Source organism: Trichechus manatus, unplaced genomic scaffold, assembly GCF_000243295.1.
Source record: "Trichechus manatus latirostris isolate Lorelei unplaced genomic scaffold, TriManLat1.0 scaffold00077, whole genome shotgun sequence".
In the NCBI taxonomy this organism is placed as follows: Eukaryota; Metazoa; Chordata; class Mammalia; order Sirenia; family Trichechidae; genus Trichechus; species Trichechus manatus.
In genome coordinates, this window is record NW_004444013.1 from 13123603 (window position 1) to 13143470 (window position 19868).

Sequence of the window (19868 nt, forward strand, 5' to 3'; positions counted from 1 at the left end):
CCTCTAGGTTTTCAAATTTGTTAGAGTACAATTTTTCATAGTATTCTGTTATGATTCTTTTAATTTCAGTTGGGTCTGTTGTGATATCACCCATCTCATTGCTTATACAGCTTATCTGCTTCTTCTCCAGTTTTTCTTTTGTCAGTTTGGCCAATAGTTTATCAATTTTGTTGAACTTTTCAAAGAACCAGCTTTTGGTCTTGTTAACCCTTTCAATTTTTTTTCTGTTCTCTATTTCATTTAATTCTGCTCTAATTCTTATTATTTCCTTTCTTCTGGCGCCTCACAGCTTCCTTTGCTGCTCTCTTTCTACTTGTTCCAGTTGTAGGGTTAATGTTTTGATTATGATGCTTTCCTCTTTTGGGATGCGTGCATTTGTTGCTATAAACTGACCTCTGAGCACTGCTTTTGCTGTGTCCCAAAGTTTCTGGTAGGATGTATTTTCATTCTCGTTTGATTCTATGAATTTGTTTATTCCATCCTTAATTTCTTCTATAAGCCAGTAGTTTCTGAGCAAGGTGTTGTTCAGTTTCCATGTGTTTGACTTTTTTTCCTTGCTTTTTCTGTTGATTTCTACTTTTATGGCTTTATGGTCAGAAAAAATGACTTGTAATATTTCGATGCTTTGGATTTTGTTAAGGCTTGCTTTACGCCCTAGTATGTGTTCTATTCTGGAGAATGTTCCATGTGCGTTGGAAAAGAAAGTATACTGGGCTGCTGTTGGATGGAGTGTTTGGTATATATCTATGAGATCAGATTGGTTGATTGTAGCATTTAGCTATTTCATGTCTTTGCTGAGCTTCTTTCTGGATGTTCTGTCCTTCACTGAAAGTGGTGTATTGAAGTCTCCTACGACTATTGTGGAGCTGTCTATCTCTCTTTTCAGTGCTGTTAGAGGTTGTTTTATGTGTTCTGAAGCCCTGTCACTGGGTGCGTAAATATTTATTATAGTTATGTCCTCCTGGTGTATTGACCCTTAATCATTATATAGTGTCCTTCCTTATCCTTTGTGGTGGATTTTACTTTAGTCTATTTTGTCAGAGATTAATATTTCCACTTCTGCTCTTTTTTGAGTGTTGTTTGCCTGATACATTTTTTTTCCATCCTTTGAGTCTTTAAGTCTAAGGTGTGTCTCTTGAGGCAGCATATAGACAGATTGTGTTTTTTTTAATCCAGTCTTCCACTCTCTCTTTATTGGTGCTTTTAGTTCATTTACATTCAGTGTAATTACTGATAGGTATGAGTTTAGTGCTGTCATTGCTGTCATTTTGATGCCTTTTTTTGGGTGCTGTTCACAGTTTCTTTGTTCCACTTAATTTTCTGTGCTGAGTCGTTTTTCTTTATGTATTTTCTTTTCATCTTTTTCATTGTTGTTGATTTCGTGTTTGCTGAGTCCTTATATTTTTCTGTTTTTTTTATTTTGACTTGTAGGATTGTTAGTTTCCTTTGTGGTTACCTTAATATTTACCCCTGTTTTCTAAGTTTATACCAGTCTTTTATTTCTTTATATTGCCTTGACTTCCTCTCCATGTGAAAAATCTATGTCTACATTTTTTAAGTCCCTCTTTTTTGTTTTAATGTTGTCATTTTTTACATATTGATATCTGTTTCCCTATTTTCAGTATTTTTAGCTGTGATTTACTTTTGTGACTTCCCTATCTGGGTTGATATCTGGTTGCTCTGTCCTGTGTTATTATCTGATGTTATTGATTTTCTAACCGGAGGACTCCCTTTAGTATTTCTTGTAATTTGGTTTGGTTTTTGCAAATTCCCTAAACTTCTATTTATCTGGAAATGCCCTAATTTCACCATCATATTTGAGAGACAGTTTTGCTGGATATATAATTCTTGGCTGGTGGTTTTTTGCCTTCAAGGCTTTATATATGTCATCCTATTGCCTTCTTGCCTGCATGGTTTCTGCTGAGTAGTCCGAGCTTATTCTTATTGACTCTCCTTTGTAGATGACTTTTCGTTTTTCCCTAGCCGCTCTTAAAATTCTCTCTTTATCTTTGGTTTTCGCAAGGTTGATTACAATATGTCTTGGTGACTTTCTTTTGGGATCACCCTTATGTGGGGTTCGATGAGCATCTTGGATAGGTATCTTGTCATTTTTCATGAGATCAGGGAAGTTTTCTGCCAACAAATTTTCAATAATTGTATCTGTGTTTTCTGTTATTCCTACTGTACTGGTACTCCAGTCACTCGTAGGTTATTCCTCTTCATAGAGTCCCACATAATTCTTAGGGTTTCTTCATTTTTTTAAATCCTTTTATTTTTCCTTAAATAAGTTGGTGTCAAGTGCTTTATCTTCAATCTCACTAATTCTGACTTCCATTGCCTCAATACTGCTCCTACGACTTTCTACTGAGTTGTCTAATTCTGAAATTTTATTGTTAATCTTCTGAATTTCTGATTCCTGTCTCTCTGTGGATTCTTACAGCCTGTTAAATGTGTCATTATGCTCTTCTCTAATCTTTTTAATTTCCTCTACTGTGTGTTCTGGCTTTTGCTTAATTTCCTTCCTAATTTCTTGAACAGTTCTGTATATTAATCTTTTGTATTCTGCCTCTGGTAATTCCAAGAAATTTTCCTCCTCTGGAAAACTTCTAGATTCTTTATTTTGGGAGCTTGCTGACGCCAACATGGACTGCCTCTTAATGTGATTTTATATTGACTGTTGTCTCTGAGCCAGCAATAAGTTATTATCTTCATTTATTTTATGTTTGCTTACTGTGTCCTAGCTTCTTGTTTTGTTTTGATATGCCCAAATAGGTTGCTCGTATGAGCTAGTTTGATTATTGGCAGCTTTGAAACTCTAATATCCTGTCACCAGGTGGTTAGATCTATTACTAGGTATGTGAGCTCAGGAGTCCGCCCACTCCTCCTGTATGGATTCAGCTCAGGTGCCCAGGTAGACAGCCACCAGGTGTGCGGTGTAGACTATCAATTACAGTCCTAGATAGGCATGGGTGATTGGTGTAGGCACAGACATCTGGCTGTAGCAGGGGGACACACTCTGACCAAGGCATAGGGCTGATGGCCACCCCCTAGTGTCCAGGAGGAAGGTGTGTCCCTGTTCCTTAGACTGCATAGGTGGGTGGGTTTTGCAGCCGAACTATGAACACCTAATGCTGTTGGCTGTAAGGACTGGGGGCACCTCTTATTCACGGGCCCCTCTCGCAGGTGGCTAGGTGGTGTGGGTGGAGCCACCAGTCCTCAGGCCCCTGATGTGGGTAGGTGAAGACCCTGCTTAACGTGCAGTGTCAAATGTCAAGAACCTGCCACTTCACGGACGAAACAGTTGAAGTTAGAGGACTGGTATATATCCTGTTGTACTGCGATAATGAGGGCCTACACTGTTCAGATGGGCCCACACAAGTCTATGCAGGGGGAAAGGCACTCAGAGACCGTGGATCCGTTATGCCTGTGCGTAGGCAAAGGAGCTGTGCCTACCCTGGGTTCCTGGCTTGGGGAGCCAGCAGTGTATTTTTTTCCATTTGTTAATTTGTTCACTCTCCAAGGCAGGGAGAATGGCTCCGGGCGTGTCACGGATCCTACTTTCGGCCCAGAAGACTCGGCAATTGCTGAAGTCAGTCTGGGACCCAGTGCAGAGCAGGGAGCGGGGGGGTAAATGGGAGACAGGCTTTTCTTTAAGGGGTTTTTTTTTGATCCACACGGTAAGCCGCACACAAGTACTTATCTTTTGCCAGTGAGGGCTGCTTCTTACTGGTTCTGGGTGGCCGTGTAGACTCTCTGGTGCTGGCTCTCTCCCAGTGCAGAAAACGTGCCTCCCGAGCCCTGCTGCTTGCCTGCCTCACCGCTCACCCATGAGCTGATCAGGCCTGAAGGGCTCGGGCTCTCGCCGGGTCAGTTCGAGCAACTCCTCGCTGCTTCCAAACCATCTCTCCCTCCCCCTGCCACTCAGTCTGTTTCCTCAACACTGCCTTTGATGTTCAGGGCTCCCAGACTGCCATATATAATTGAATCACTTGTTTTTTAGGGTCTTTGGTGTAAGACGGTCCACCAGAAGCATCTGACTACTCTGCCACCTTGGCTCTAACTCTGCTTTTAATTCTCATGGGTGCATGCCTAGGAATGAATTTCTGGGTCATGTGGTAACCTTCTGTTTAACCTTTTGAGGAATTGCCAGGCTGTTTTCTACAGTGGTGGCACCATTTTACTGCATGTGATTTTTATCTCTGTATAAATTACACCACTAAGTAAACGTACGAGCACATCACAGCACAGCTGAACAGTGGTCTCAAATGGAGTACTCGTGTTTTGGATTAAATTCAAGTTAGATGTATGAAGGAACAATGAGATCACATAGTAAATTTCGGATTTTAGAACAGAGCAATTACTAGAAGTTAGAAATGAGCATGGAAAAAGCAATCTGTCTCAAAGAGCTCTAAGGACTAAATAAGGCCTGCAAAGAGCTGATCTGTGTCTGGCATATAACAGTTGTTACCCATCACCATCATCATCATCTCAGAGAATGATGAGATGATAGTGCTGGCCTCACAGAGCAGGAGAGCAAGGCCCAATGAAGCTGACTTGACTCCAGTTACCACCCTTGAGCTCGGCACCAGGCCATTTCTCAATGCTGTCTATGAACTCTTCTCTCTGTGAGGGAGAGGCACATCCAGACACTGGCTTTGGGGAAGAGGAAGCCAGCTCCAAGCAGCTCAATGAAAATGACTCCTAACTTGTAACCAAAATTTCATGGCAGGAAAGCAAAAAGCCTAAGTAAAACGCTAACTGAAGCAAAACTGAGTAGAGGAATTAAAAGGGGCAAAAGACAGGAACTACAAGAGTATGGTTGGTTAGCAAAAGAAGGAACATGTATTTGATGAGACTGTTGTTGTCAGGTGGCATTGTGTGAGTTAGGGTTTGATTCAAGGGGACCCTGTGAACAACAGAACAAAACATTGCCCAGCCCTGCAGCATCCTCAGGATCGTTGGTTGACTTGAGTCTGCTATTGCAGTCACTGTATATTTTGAGTATCTTCCAATTTCAGGGGTTCATCTGTTGTTGTTGTTAGGTGCTCAACTGAGTTGTTTTCGACTCATAGCGAGCCTATGTACAACAGAATGAAACACTGCCCAGTCCTGCCATCCTCACAATCCTTGCTATGTTTGAGCCCACTGTTGCAGTCACTGTATCAATCCATCTCGTTGACGGTCCTCCTCTCTTTCGGTGACCCTCTACTTTACCAAGCATGATGTCCTTCTCCAGCAACTGGTAGCTCCTGATAACATGTCCAAAGTATGTGAGCTGAAGTCTTGCCATCTTCGTTTCTAAGTCTGAGACAGATTTGTTTGCTCTTCTGGCATCCATGGTATATTCAGTATTCTTCGCCAACACCATAATTCAAAGGCATCAATTCTTCAATCTTCCTTATTCAATGTCCAGCTTTCGCATGCATATGAGGCAACTGAAAATACCATGGCTTGGGTCAGGTGCACCTTAGTCCTCAAAGTGACATCTTTGCTCTTTAACACTTTAAAGAGGTCTTTTGCAGCAGATTTGCCCAATGTGATATGTTGTTTGATTTCCTGACTGCTACTTCCATGGGTGTTGATTGTGGATCCAAGTAATATGAAATCCTTGACAACTTCAATCTTTTCTCCATTTATAATGATGTTGCTTATTGGTCTAGTTGTGAGGATTTTTGATTTCTTTATGTTGAGGTGTCATCTATACCGAAGGCTATAGTCTTTGATCTTCATCAGTAAGCGCTTCAAGTCCTCTTTGCTTTCAGCAAGCAAGGTTGTGTCATCTGTATACCACAGGTTGTTAATGAATCTTCCTCCAATTCTGATGCCACTTTCTTCAAACAGTCCAGCTTCTTGGATTTGTTCAGCATACAGACTGAATCAGTATGGTGAAAGGATACAACCCTGATGCACACCCCTTCTGATTTTAAACCACAGAGTATCCCCTTGTTCTGTTTGAATGACTGCCTCTTGGTCTATGTACAGATTCCTCATGAGTACAATTAAGTGTTCTTGAATTCCCATTCTTTGCAACGTTATCCATATTTGTTATGACCCACAGAGTCGGATGCCTTTGCATAGTCAATAAAACACAGGTAAATCTCTTTCTGGTATTCTCTACTTTCAGCCACGATGCATCTGACATCAGCAATGATATTGCTTGATCCATGTCCTCTTCTGAATCCAGCTTGAATTTCCAGGAGTTCCCTGTCAATGTACTGCTGCAACCGCTTTTGAATTATGTTCGGCAAAATTTACTTGCGTGTGATATTAATGATATTATTCAATATTTCCACATTCTGATGGATCACCTTTCTTTGGAATGGGCACAAATATGGATCTCTTCCAGTTGGCTGGCCAGGAAGCTGTCCTCCAAATTTCTTGGCATAGATGAGTGAACACCTCCAGCACTGCATCCATCTACTGAAACATCTCAATTGGTATTCCATCAGTTCCTCGAGCCGTGTTTTTTGCCAATGCCTTCAGTGCAGCTTGGACTTCTTCCTTCAGTACCATCGGTTCTTGATCATATGCTACCTCCTGAAATGGCTGAATGTCAATCACTTCTTTTTGGTACAATGACTCTATGTGTTCTTCCTATCTTCTTTTGATGCTTCCTACGTCATTCAATATTTTGCCCACAGAATCCTTCAATTCTACGGGCTCATCTTTCAGCACTATATCGGACAATATTCTGTTGTAATCCATAGGGTCTTCACTGACTAATTTTCAGAAGTAGATTGGCAGAATTTTCTTCCTAGCCTGTCTTAGTTTCGAAGCTCTGCTGAAACCTGTCCACCATGGGTGACCCTGCTGGTCTTTGAAATACCGGCTGCATAGCTTCCAGCATCATAGCAATATATAAGCCACCATAACAGGAGACACTGACAGACGGGTGGTGGCTGCAGGGATGCATGAGACTATAGACAGCAGAAGTTTTCAACATGTGGTTCACAAATGGACCCCTGGGAATGCCTGACACTTTCCTCAGGGAGTTCAGATTTGTGAGGTCTGTTTTCCACTGGGTTGGGTTGACATTTGTAAAACTGTGCAAAAGCAATGGTGGGAAAGCTTCCGGTGTCTTGGCAAGAAGCAGGGCACTAGCACCAAATAGTACCAGAAGCCACCGCATACTTTCTGCCATTTGCTAGCGGTAAAGGAAGAAATACCAGTTTCACTTAACGTCCTTGGTGAAGCCATGGAACATTTATAAATTTATTAAAATTTGACTGTCAAATAAATGTCTTTGTAGCATTCTGTAGGGCAAAATGAGTAGCAGACATGAAAACCTGGGTTGTATCCCGGAGGGCAACGGTTGTCTTGTGTGGGAAAGTACTGGGGCAGTTGTTTGAGTTGCAAGTTCATGTAGCTGCTTGCTACATGGAGCTCTATTTATACACTGTACACCGAAACCTTCCCCCAAGGCTTACCTTTGTTTAATATGTCAAAGATAAGAAAGTTTGAGAAGGGCATTCCTTTCTACAAAATCTAGATTCATTTATGAAACTTCTCAAGAATTTCCACAAATGAAATGTAGAAAAACAAAGCTCACCAAATCCTTGCACATGAATATTACTTGAAAACATTTTCAATGTCTCGGGGAAAAAAAAAAATCACAGCTGTGCTTGCTTGAAAATGCTCTAATAAACAAAATTTCAAACAGGCAAAAGTGATTAATTAGGTAGGATTTCTTCACTTTAAAAGAGAATTCACCAAACATTTTTATCTAAGTAGTCAAGTCCCCTGATGTACCTAAAATAGTTTCAAAATTTCCATTCATATGCAATTTTCCAGAACCATATCTACTGCTGCATAAAAGGAGGAACACTTGTACCATGTTCTTTCTCAGACAAACGCAGAGTGTGGGGAAGTGGTGGGGCACATGCTTCCTGCGCACCTACCACCACCGGCTGACCAGGGACAGAGGGGAGTGGGCCACGCACGTACCTGATGGTGCCAGTTGGGGAGGGCACAGGGCTGACCATGCTCCGGAGGTCCGGCTCCGGAATGTGGATCTTCAGCGGGGAGATCTGAGGGTAGAGCGGCCGGAGGGGAGACGCTGGGGCTTCTTCTTTGTGGTACAGTGATGTGAACTGGATCTTTATGGCTGTGCTGGGGAACCGAAACGTACACCTACATGGAGGGAACACAGCGTGTCAGGCGCAGAATGGAGAATGAGGAGAAAAGCCAGAACTCAGTCAAGAAAGGCTGTAATTAACCTAACAAGATCTAACTTAAACAACTCTCAGGATCACTCTGTGGTTCGTAAGTGCCACAAAAGCTATCTTTATGCTTTCATTAGGCTAATTAGCAGAGATTTAGGTTAATTCTGACATCAATTTTCCCTTTAACTGGGTATGTAAACAAGAGACCTGTATATTCCCAGATAAATACATCTGATGTCATCTCCAACAGGTCCCAGACAGACAGCCACTTCCTGTCCACTACAATCTGCTGCGATACCTGGCAGGGAGGGGAGGGGGAGGCGGTCACCACTTCGCAGAGAACATTTGCTGGAAAAGTGAGGTCACACAGCCACCATTTATGCACGGCCAACCCGACTCCTGCCACGCTCCCGAGAAGACACAAAGCAAACAGTGTATGACAAGGTGGCCATGCCACCCACACTCACGCTGGTAGGAGTGTCGGAGAACAGGCATCACCGCCCGAAGTTTAACGGACTGCTTTCACAATTAGCTTCTGGGCTTAGAAACCACAAGCCTACATTTTCCAACTGCCAAGTGACTCTACGCAACCAAACCAAATGCTGGCAGCAGCGCAAGGCAGCCTCAGGTATCAAAGTCAGTGCCGGCATGCTTGTATGAGAAGGAGAGCGTACCGAGGCTCATCCATCGCTGAGAAACCACCACCCACAACCCAGGTGGCACTCGTCCCGCTCACCTTCGAACTTCTAAGCTGACAGGCTACCAACAAGTTGCTAACTGCTTGACTTAGTGAAAAACAAACGACAGCAGGCTGCCCACGTGGAGACGAGCTGCACAGGTGGCCTGTGACAAATGTTTAGAAAGGCCCTTTGTCAAAAAGGCGTGTGTGTGTGTGCGCACGCGCGTGCATTGGCGAGGTGATGGAAATAACATGAACATAAACGCCTACCTGCAACATACTTTTATAGTTTCACAAAGGCATCTGGATCCTGCTAAGCGACTCAACGCTCAAGAGACGTTCAAGTCTTTCGAACTGTAACTGGTATGAAGCTATTCCTGACTCTATTTTTAATTTGGTTGTTGTTGCTGGGTGCCATCGGGTGGATTCCAACTCATGGCAACCACATGTGACAGAGCAGAACTGTTCCACAGGGTTTTCTAGGCCGTCATCTTTATGGGAGCAGATCACCAGGTCTTTTCACTAACCTTTCTGTTAGCAGCCAAGTGCTTAACCACTGTGACACCTGGGCTCGTTTTTAATTCATTAGTGATTTTTAATACTAAACATTCCTTCAACTTTCCACCAGCACAAGCAAACTCCCCATTCATCTGACTCCCCTATTGCTCTTACTAAAGCAGTTTCCTAAAAACAAGAAAAGAACAGGTCCCAGATGCCCAATGACAGCGAAAGGCGCAGGGGCGCCCTCAGCGCTCCACTCAGGAGGACCCTCCCCAGACCCACTGTCATGAAGTGATGGGGCGGCGTACGTGCTGCTCATTCACATATCCACTTTGAGAGCCGAGCCACCCACACTGGATGAAGAAAATCAGCACAATTAACTGGCTGGACTGGGCCAGCACTGGCTCTCCCAGGGAGGGGTCCAGGAGCAGAGGGGCTGTGGCCTCTCCAGGTGCCAGGCCGCTATCTGATCTGTAGGTAAACAAACAAAATAAAAAAACAGGTGCTGTGGAGTCGATTCTGACTCACGGCAGCCCCATGTGTGTCACAGTAGAACAATGTTCCAGAGGGTTTTCAATGGCTGATTTTCAGAAGCAGATCACCGGGCCTTTTTTCCAAGGCTCTGAACTACCAACCTTTCGGTTAGCAGCCGACAGCTTAACCATTTGTACCACCCCAGGGACATCTGGCCCATAGGTACTAGCTTTTATTTTTCAAACCTAAAATCAGAACAAAGGGATTTGGATACTGTTTCCTGGGGTGAGAGATAGTCTGGGAGATGTGGCCTCGATACCAAAACATTAGGGATTGGGGTGGGGGGTGGCAAGTGTGTCTCCAATATGAAGTCAACATCACCCCTGTGGTTTTACTTAAAGGGCAACCCAAACTGACTTTAAAATACTCTGTAGTTTCCTTCTCGTAAGTCATATTTCAAGAAACATTTGAAGGCATTTCCACATTCTTTAGTTCCCCAAAGCCCTGTGGAGATTTCCTCTGTCAACATCTGAAAGGTACCATACACCTGTTTCTAAGGTCCTTTCTGAAGCTGTGTGGTGTCTCCAGGCCTGGAGGCCTGCCCTCTTTGGTAAGTCACAGAGCCAGTGTCCACTCAGGCTCAGGAGCCCGAGGATGGGTAGGGTGTCCCTGAACTAGAGATGGAAGGAAAGGGGCTTGGAGCTGGCAGTCCGGCCAAAGGCTCCAGACAGGTGAGCCAGGCTGGCTAAGGTGAGCTCCACCTGGAGAATGACACACCTGTTCTCCCCATGTTGGGTATGAAGGCAATAAAGACAACAAAGTTTTAAAGACAGTTCCTATGGGCCTTTACCATTAGTTTCTTTTCCCGAATTCCTTCAACTGTTACAAATAAACAAAAGAGGCCACATTTTGCTATTTGCCAAAAGGGCGTCATATGACTTTCTGCACTGTGTAAGTCCCTATATGCATATGTGATCACATCACACTTGAGTCACCAGGGCCAAACTAGAAGGAAGATGTGGCTTCTGCCCCTAACAGCGATCACAGGCAGACGGGATCTTAGGAAACGGACAGTGTGACAGTGTGAGGAGGCGGCATGGTCCCCAGATGCCAGGTTCTCGTCAGTCTATCTGGCCTCTGGCCTGGGGCCCCACATCAGCGGGTGAGTCTCACCAGAAGTGGGGGTGCTCATGAAGCACATCCATTTTGGACTCTCCTCCCCCGCCCCGCCCCAACTCCTCAGTGGGGCACCGCTGCATGATGAGATGCGGCGTGAGGCACACACCCACATGTGAATGTCATGAAGGGGTAATGTCATGAAAGGGGACGTGGTCCTGAGCCACCTATTGTCTCAGTTGATAAAATGAAATGGTTTGAGCAGAAGAGATCATCTCTAAGGTGCTTCCCCGTTCAAAAGAACTAAGATTCTGGGGAAAGGTGCACAAAGATTGAGTTTTCAGTAAAGCAAAACACACCATTTTAGAAGACAGGGATTTTGGCCCTTCATTAGTAGCAAAACTACCACCACCTATAACTGATGTTAGTAGGGCAATTTCCTACTGTCATGGTAATTTTCCAATTAAGGTTTAACAATAAACATTCTCATATTATTTACTGCACCAGCTCTTTCAGAAGCATCTCTTGACTCACTCTCCCAAACATTACCCTGAGGCTGACTACCTCACGACTGGGAGGAGGAATCACTGCACATGTTATAGAATTTTAAATAGCCATCTTTGTAGGGTGCTCACTCCCCCAGGTGCTCGCTCCCCGGGGTGCTCACGGGTTTCTCCCTGTAACGCTTCCAGTTAGGCTCAGGTCCGGGCTAAAGCTTAATGAGTGTGTTTGGCAATCAGTATTAATCTCTTGAAGGTGCTTGCCTAAGTTATCTAGTGCTGCTATAACAGAAATACCACAAGTGGATGGCTTCAACAAAGAGAAATTTATTCTCTCACAGTCTACTAGGCTAGAAGTCCGAATTTAGGGCGCCAGTTCCAGGGGAAGGCTTTCTCTCTCTGTCGGCTCTGGAGGAAGGTCCTTGTCATCAATCTTCCCCTGGTCTAGGAGCTTCTCAGCGCAGGGACCCCCGGGGCCAAAGGACGCGCTCTGCTCCCGGCACTACTTTCTTGGTGGTAGGAGGTCCCCCTGTCTCTCTGCTCATGTCTCTTTTTTACATCTCAAAAGAGACTGACTTAAAATACAACAAAATCTTAAAGATTGAGTCCTGCCTCATTAACATAACTGCCTCCAATCCTGTCTCATTAACATCATAGAGGTAGGATATACAACACACAAGAAAATCACATCAGATGACAAAATGGTGGACAATCACACAATACTGGGAATCATGGCCTAGCCAAGTTGACACACATTTTTGGGGGACACAATTCAATCCATGACAGTGTTTCACATTCAGTCTACAACCCAACCACACACACTGCGAGTCTGTCTTGACCATCCCCAAAATCAAACCCACTGCTGTGAAATTGCTCCTTCCACCCTCCCATATCCCTGCTAAAGGCACATGGGTTTACCCAGTGCAAACCACCGCCCACCACCAGGAGAAAGAGGCTCTCAGAGAAAGCTCCAAATCTCTTTAAGACATTCTTGCCCTAATTTATAGACAGAAAGTAGATTAGTGGTTGCCTAGGGAGTCGTTAGGAGCCCTGGTAGTGCAGTGGTTAAGGGCTCAGCTGCTAACCAAAAGGGTGGAGTTCAAACTCACCAGATGCTCCGTGGGGGAAAGATGTCACAGTCTGCTCCTATAAAGATTTACAGCCTTGGAAACTCTATGGGGCAGTTCTACTCCGTCCTATAGGGTTGCCAACTCTACGGCAATGGGTTTGGTTTTTGTTTGAGGGATTTCCTGGATGACCCAAAAGGTTAAGCACTCGATTACCTGCCGAAAGGTTGGTGGTTCGAACCCACCCAGAGACACCGTGGAAGACAGGCCTGGTGACTTACTTCCACAAGTTCACAGCCACTGGAAACTCTATGGGGCAGATCTACTCTGCACATATGGGGTCATCATGAGTCAGAGTTGACTGACGGCAGCTAACAACAAAAGGGCTGGTGGGGAGGTGTGGGAATGGAGAGTGACTGCTAAAGGGTAAGCAGTTTCCTTTGAGAGTGAGGAAAATTCTCTAAAATCAATTGTGGTGATGACGGCACAGCTCTGTGAATATACTAAAATCCACTGAATTGTACAGTTTAAATGAGTTAATTGTATGGTATGTGAATTATATCTCAATAAAGCTGTTTTTAAAAAAGTTCTTGCCCTAAAGCGCCCACACTCAGGGTCCACTCCCATCTTGGGCATTTCCCTGGGCCAAGCTGGTCGTGGCTGGGCTCCAGCTGAGACTGCGGTGCTCAGCATCAGATCACAGATCAGACAAAGAGCTAGTTCTGGCCCCTACTCTGCCATCCGTCTGCAGGTCATGGGACCACGCAACAGATGCCAGGTTGCATGCTGGATGCTGTGACTGCGTAGGGCTTAGACTGTCTTCTCTGATGACAGGAGAAGCGTTTTCATGTGCTAGCAGAAGGGGACATACAGTTTGTGGGTGGCCAAAGGGGCCGACTGTGGCAGAAATGCCAGTCCCTGCATATGCATCCCTGACTCCCTCTGTGAGACAATGGCCGCCCAACCAAGACCACAGTCCTTGGCCTTTCCTGTCACCAGGTGCGGCCATAGAATGGAGCAGGTTGTGTCCTTAGAAGGGAAGGGGCATCTTCATCCCTTCTACCCTCCCCAATCGCTGGAATATGGATGTGAGGACAGGAGCTGGGACAGCCACTATGAACCACAAAGTGGACACTAGGCTGCAGAGTGACATCACACAGAGAGCCTGGAGCTGACACATCAGCTCACATTAAGACTGTTACACAAAAAAGAAAGCAATGTCTCTCGTTTGAGCCCGTTATTCTGATCTTTATTACAAGAGCCAAGTCGACACCCTGTCTTAAGAGTCTGGAAGATGAGAGAAGCTTCCGAGCAGAGGCTGTGCAGGAGCCTGGAGGGCGGGAGCTCCATCCCTCCCAGGAGGTCAGAGCTCAGGAAGGACGTCCTCAGAAAGCAGGGGCACAGAGTTGACCTCACCCACCTGTCAAAGTTGGAGGTGAATCAGTGACAGATACAGACCACCCACCCACCCACCCACCCACCCACTGCTGCCAAGTCCACTCTGACTCACAGTGACCCTGCAAGACAGGGTAGAACTGCCCCCATGGGGTTTCCAAGGCTGTAATCTTTACAGAAGCAGACTGCCACATCTTTCTCCCACAGAGTGGCTGGTGGGTGTGCACCACTGACCTTTTGGTTAGCAGCTGAGTGCTTAACCACTGCACCAGCAGGACTCCTTACAGACAACCAACACCCAAACCAAACCCACTGTTGTCAAGTCGATTCCGACTTGTAGCAACCCTATAGGACAGAGTAGAACTGCCCCATGCAGTTTCCAAGGAGTGCCTGGTGGATTCAAACTGCTGACCTTTTGGTTAGCAGCCGTAGCTCTTAACCACTGCACCACCAGGGTTTCCTACAGACTACCAGGCAGAGGAAAAAACAAGGCAATCAGCAATGTAGCAAAGACATCGGAGCAGGAAGGGGCTGGCCACACAGCGACTCCATGGCTTGGCCGTGACACCATCACCCGGCCTGGAAACCTGCACCATAACTACTGTGACATCACTGTAAGGGGTGAGGAGGTGGCAGAGGGGAGAGCAGACCCTAATCCTCCACAGTGGGTGGCCAACAGTGCCCAAACACACACACAGAAAACATGATACGCAGCAGTTCGGGACGTTATTTACAAAGCACTTTAGAAGCAGTGCCCCTGCAAAGTGAAACCTAGAGCCTTTCCCGTTAAGCCTCATATCACTAATCTGACCTGTTAAACTACGTGTATTTATTATTTTGATTTTTTTTAAATATAGAAAACTTCATTAATGACAAAGTACGCTGAAAAGGGCTTTTTAAATTCTGGGCCGATGTGGGCAATGTTGGAATCGTGGGCTGAGTGTGCTCTGTCAGGCTTGGAGGGGGGCAGATGTGGGCCTGGGCAGCCCCTGCCTTCCTTCCTGAAGCCTAGCAGCACTTCCGCACACGTAGGCTCACAGGGAGAAGAAAGTAACACCGAGGAAGAACCCAGCTACTGGAGAAGACGAGGCTTTAAACCCACGTAAGAGCCTAGGAAACCCTCTGGGGCAGTTCTCCTGTCACGTGGGGTCACTATGAGTCAGAATGGACTCCAGGGCACATGACAACAACAACAACAATGACAACAACAAACGCTTTTCCTCCCCTCACCTCCACACCCAAAGGCACCAAACAGTGGAGTCAGACCTCCACCTAGACCTGGGGCGGGGGCAGGCCCACAGAGGGGTGTAGGGCCATGTGGTGGCTGTGGAGAAGAGCTGGCTCCCTAACACCTCTCCGTGGCCTGTGGAAACAGAAACCCAGAATGCAGGGACACCCCACAGCCAAGGAGGGGAAGGCCGGAGGCTGCGTGGGCGACCAGCCCTGGGAGCCTGCGGAGAGTGGGAGGGAACAGCTGCAGGGTGTCAGTGGGGACAGTAGGGCCCCAGAGGCTCCGGCCTCACCGGATTCCCATTTTCTGCTGTGAGCTGGGAAAACGGGCCCCTGGGGCTTGGAAACCATAAGCATATGAAAATTTTAACAACTTCAAAATTCTGTTAATTCAAACTGTATAACAAACAGAACTATCAGGGTGCTGTTTTTCTTAAGAAATCTGACCAATAAAAATAAAGAAGATGCCACTTCACGCAGGAAGTTTCCAGAACCGCCCCTGAGAAGCAGTTACAACACAATCCTGGGGAAGCAACAGTGAACGAGTGTTGAGAGAACGAGTGACCAGGGAAGGGCCGGCAGTCTGTAACTGGCTCTTCCCTAAACAAAGACCCACCTTGTTTGCGAGGTTTTCAAATTACCATATTTCCCTTCAAATTCTACTTTACCAAGAATCCCTGAGCAGCCTGGAGATCTAGCCGAGGGAACGGCTGAATGACCTCTGGACCACTGAGTGGAGGAATGTTAGGTGACATCTGAAAGAACCTTCCAGCGTTGTACATCTTTGGGCAGGCCCCTCACTGCACCCGCCCCGGTCCCCTCATCAGTAATTACAGCATGTACACCATAGGATTCTTCTGAGTACTAATGGGCTATTTCAGGCAGAGCACATGACACAGTGTAAGGACGCAGTGAAGATGGTCCCTGGGGGACACAGTAGTGTCTGTGATACATAGAGAAGTGGAAACAGCAGAGATCGGGCAGTGCAGTGCAGTGGCTAACAGCCTGGGCTAGGAGTCCCTGGGTGGTGCAAACAGTTAATGTGCTCGGCTGCTAACCAAAAGGTTGGAGGTCCAAGTCCACCCAGAGGTGCCTCAGAAGAAAGGCCTGGCGATCTACTTCTGAAAAATCAGCCATTGGAAATCCTGTGGAGCACAATTCTACTCTGACACAGGGTCTCCATGAGTCGTGGTCAACTTGATGGCAATGGGTTTGAAGTCAGACAAAGCTGCCGGGTGTGCCGGGCTGTTCAAATCCTCCAGCAAGGAGGGGCACATTCTGGAGTCTTGGGCAATGGCCTGGCAGACCAGAGATGACATCACCCCACACGAGCAGTGGCAGGGTCCCACGTGGGGTGTGGTGCCCAGTGCACAGCCAGTGGCCAGTGAGCTTTCGCCTCAATGAGGGTCGTATGAGACAAGGACGGAAGGCCAGAGGAGACAGCCTGGAGACAGACAGGAGCCCCTCTTTCTATAAAACACCCTTTAATGTTGTTACAGTGTCCTTCAGGAAACGGAAGACTCCAGAATGGGAAGTACTGCTTGATTTCACAGCGGTCGTGTGTCTTCTAGAAGCCCTGTGAGGTGTCAGGCCGGGCCTGGTTTTGTATGTGATCCCGATTCGGGCCAGCCCAAGGGAGGGCGAAGGCCACACCAGCTGCCAGCAGACAGGGGGATAGCCGGGAAACCAGCTGAGCTCAATTCAACAGAGAACCACCCTCCTGCCTCCCTGCCCGTCCAAACTGTGTACAGCCAACGAGGCCACGTTCCCGGGGTAGCCCGGGACCAGAGGCGGTTTTTATTTTTGTAAGAACTGAAATTAGAATGCCAGGAGGCACCAGCAGCTCTGTGTGTTGTAAGCACTCCAACGAAAAGTAAGGCTGTTCAGGAAATGGTTTTGCAAGAAGCCTTTACATATAAAATCCCCAAATGAAAGAATCAAAGCTTTTTGACAATCTCAATTTTTTTTAACCTAAAATATCTTCTATTAACAATTTCTTAATACATTTTGATAGAACACTCCCAAAATGAACAAACCATAGGCAGCTGGTATACTGGAGACACAACCTGACCGTGTGTAAGAAGCAGGGCAAAACGGCAAAGGGAACACAGACCTACCCCAAAAGCAGAGGGTAAAGCACAGCTCTGGACAACAGTAGCACAGACTCAAGCCAGGGAGAGCAAGGGGCAGCCAGCTGCAAAGACATGACCAGCTGAAGCCCATGGTGACCGTGAAAGAGGGAACCGTCTATCACAAAGGCCATTTCTCCAGATGGCTGGGTCTGTGTCTCTGGCAATGAGGAGAGCCTGGCCCATTAAGCCCAGAACCCAGGGAACAAAGCATCCCAGGGGAAGCTCCAGCAGCAGAGGATCAAGGAAGATGGGGGCCATCCTCCCGTGGACATTCCCATTCCGTTATGGAGATCTGTCAGACTTGAAACCGAACCAAGCAAAACCACTCTGTAAGTCAAGCTACAAGCTTTACAGCTGGGAGAATCTAATGTGGCAAAAAACTCTGCAGATGTCACTGAAAAGCGCCCAAGACAGTCTAAGGTGGGGACTGGAGGAGCCGCGGACTAGGGAACCCTACCCCCAGATGTCTTGGGCTTCCTGAAACCCAATTCCACACGGACATGGCCCTTCGAGGAGCCCCCCTGACTCTTGTCTTACGTGTGAGACAAGAGGGAAGGTGGGTCGTCCAGGGCTTGGCTCTGAGGTAGAAAGTCACAGTGGCAATGCTCGACCATCCCTCAAACAGACGCTGCGGGGACAGACCATGCTTGGTGACAGCTTGTTCATGACGAGCCATGCTCACTGTGACGTCAGTCATAATTCAAGTTTGCCTTTCATCTCCTCTCCCCCATACTGATGTAAAGAAAATGCTTTAAATCAAAGTCGCTTTTTAGGCAGATGTTCTTAAAATGCTGTCTGCAGTAATGCGACCTGACAGTTGCTGGGCGCCTCACTGCTACTAAACATGAGACACATTCCCCCACGTCATCTGCTCTGCAGAGCGTTCCTGGGCACCCTGCCTGGCCAGGCCAGGCTCCCTGTGTGGGGCAGGTTCTGCTCTTAGTACCAGACTGTTGGGTCCCGGAGGACCCGTCACACAGGCACCTCTCAGCTCCCCGACCCCACAGCGCCACCCTGGGCAGAAGATGGTCAGCGTGCACACAGGCATACACACACACACTCACCCACAGGGACACCCACATGCACACACAAAAATACACATGTATCCACACACACGTACACATTTACACATCCATCACACATACACACCACATGCACATACATCATACATACACAATACACGCACATGTACACACATGCACACATTCACACACATACCCACACACACACACTCACATCCACATGTCATGTGCACTTTTTACTGCCCATAAGCACACAGCTGTGTGTCAGGAACTTACACTCTATTAGGAGGTAAACACCTGTAAACAAGGACAAGGCAGAATAAAACAAGCAACCAACCAAGGAAATACGGACGCATGATGGCTAAAACTTCTGCTTGCTGGGACTTCCAAAACCCACAGAGAAATCATCAGACTTTACAGATCGTGAATGACCTTGCAGCGGTATCAACAACACCTCCAACACTGCGTCTAGGAGAATTAATGAACCAAAGAATCAGAGCGCACCCAGCAGGCACATTGTCACACCAACAGTTAGTTAACTATGCAAGGACACGATCACATTTTTGTCTTTTTTTTGAAAAGACAGGGTCCCGTGAAGACAGAAGCTTCTGGGCTGGCCCCACTTGCTACCCCTGAGCTGCAGCTGCTGCCCATGGTCAGAGGCACTGACCAGAAATGGGGGTGGGGGGTTGCAGCAGTCTCTGCTGTGGTCAATCGTCTTCTCTTCAATGTCACCTGGAAACAAATGCCACCGCTGTCCCCATGTTATCTTCTTATCTACCACTGCTCCTGCCCCTCTGGAATGCATGGGATTTGAAAGCATGAAAACGACACCGGTTGAGAGGGCAAGGGAAGAGTTGGGTCTAACAGAGGCCATTCGGCTGCGGAACAAGCAATCACTGCATTCATACTTTCAAGTTTACCCGCGAGCACTGGTAACGCGCCTCAATTCCCCGGCCCCCACCTGGAGAGGACCACAGATCTAACGACTTGGAGTTCTGGATGGCGAGGAAGGAAGTTAAGCCAGTCATGGGGACATGGAGCAGGCTTCCTTTGGCCTTCAGCACGAATGCAGGAGGGGACACATTCTGCTTTAGAATCGTTTGCAAAACCGAGGGTCTTTTGCCTAAGCCTTAATTAACATTAAGTTCAATAATGAGGACATACAATATTAGTTAAAAACTAATACTTGCTATTACTATATTGCCAGGTTCTGTGTGTTGAGCACTTCAAGTGTATGAACTAAGCAAAACATGCCATCTCTTTGACACGTTAGCTGTATTTAAATACAAGTATTTATAAAATACAAGAAGGCTCCTGTGTGTTATTATTTCCCCCATCACACAGACTGGGCACACAGGAAGTGTCTAGAACAGGCACATGTACAGAGATCAAAGTTCATCAGAGGCCACCAAGGGTGGGTGGGAGAGGGGGAAAGAGGTCTCAGTGCTTTGGGGACAGTGAGCTTCTGTTCAGGGTGATGGGAACACTCGGGAACGGTTGATGGTGATGGACGTATTTTATGTCACTAAGCTGTACATGTGAAGACTGTTGAAACTGCACGTTTTCTTACTATATGTTTACCACGAT

General features: G+C 46.5%; 1 protein-coding gene across 1 annotated transcript in view; it reads right to left on the bottom strand.

Moving 5' to 3' along the window:
- FOXK1 (forkhead box K1) overlaps positions 1-19868 on the bottom strand; it is a 79562-nt gene that overhangs the window by 22123 nt on the left and 37571 nt on the right. Inside the window, 1 exon segment of the mRNA XM_004380839.3 lies at positions 7945-8130. Coding sequence (XP_004380896.3) covers positions 7945-8130 — 186 coding nt within the window.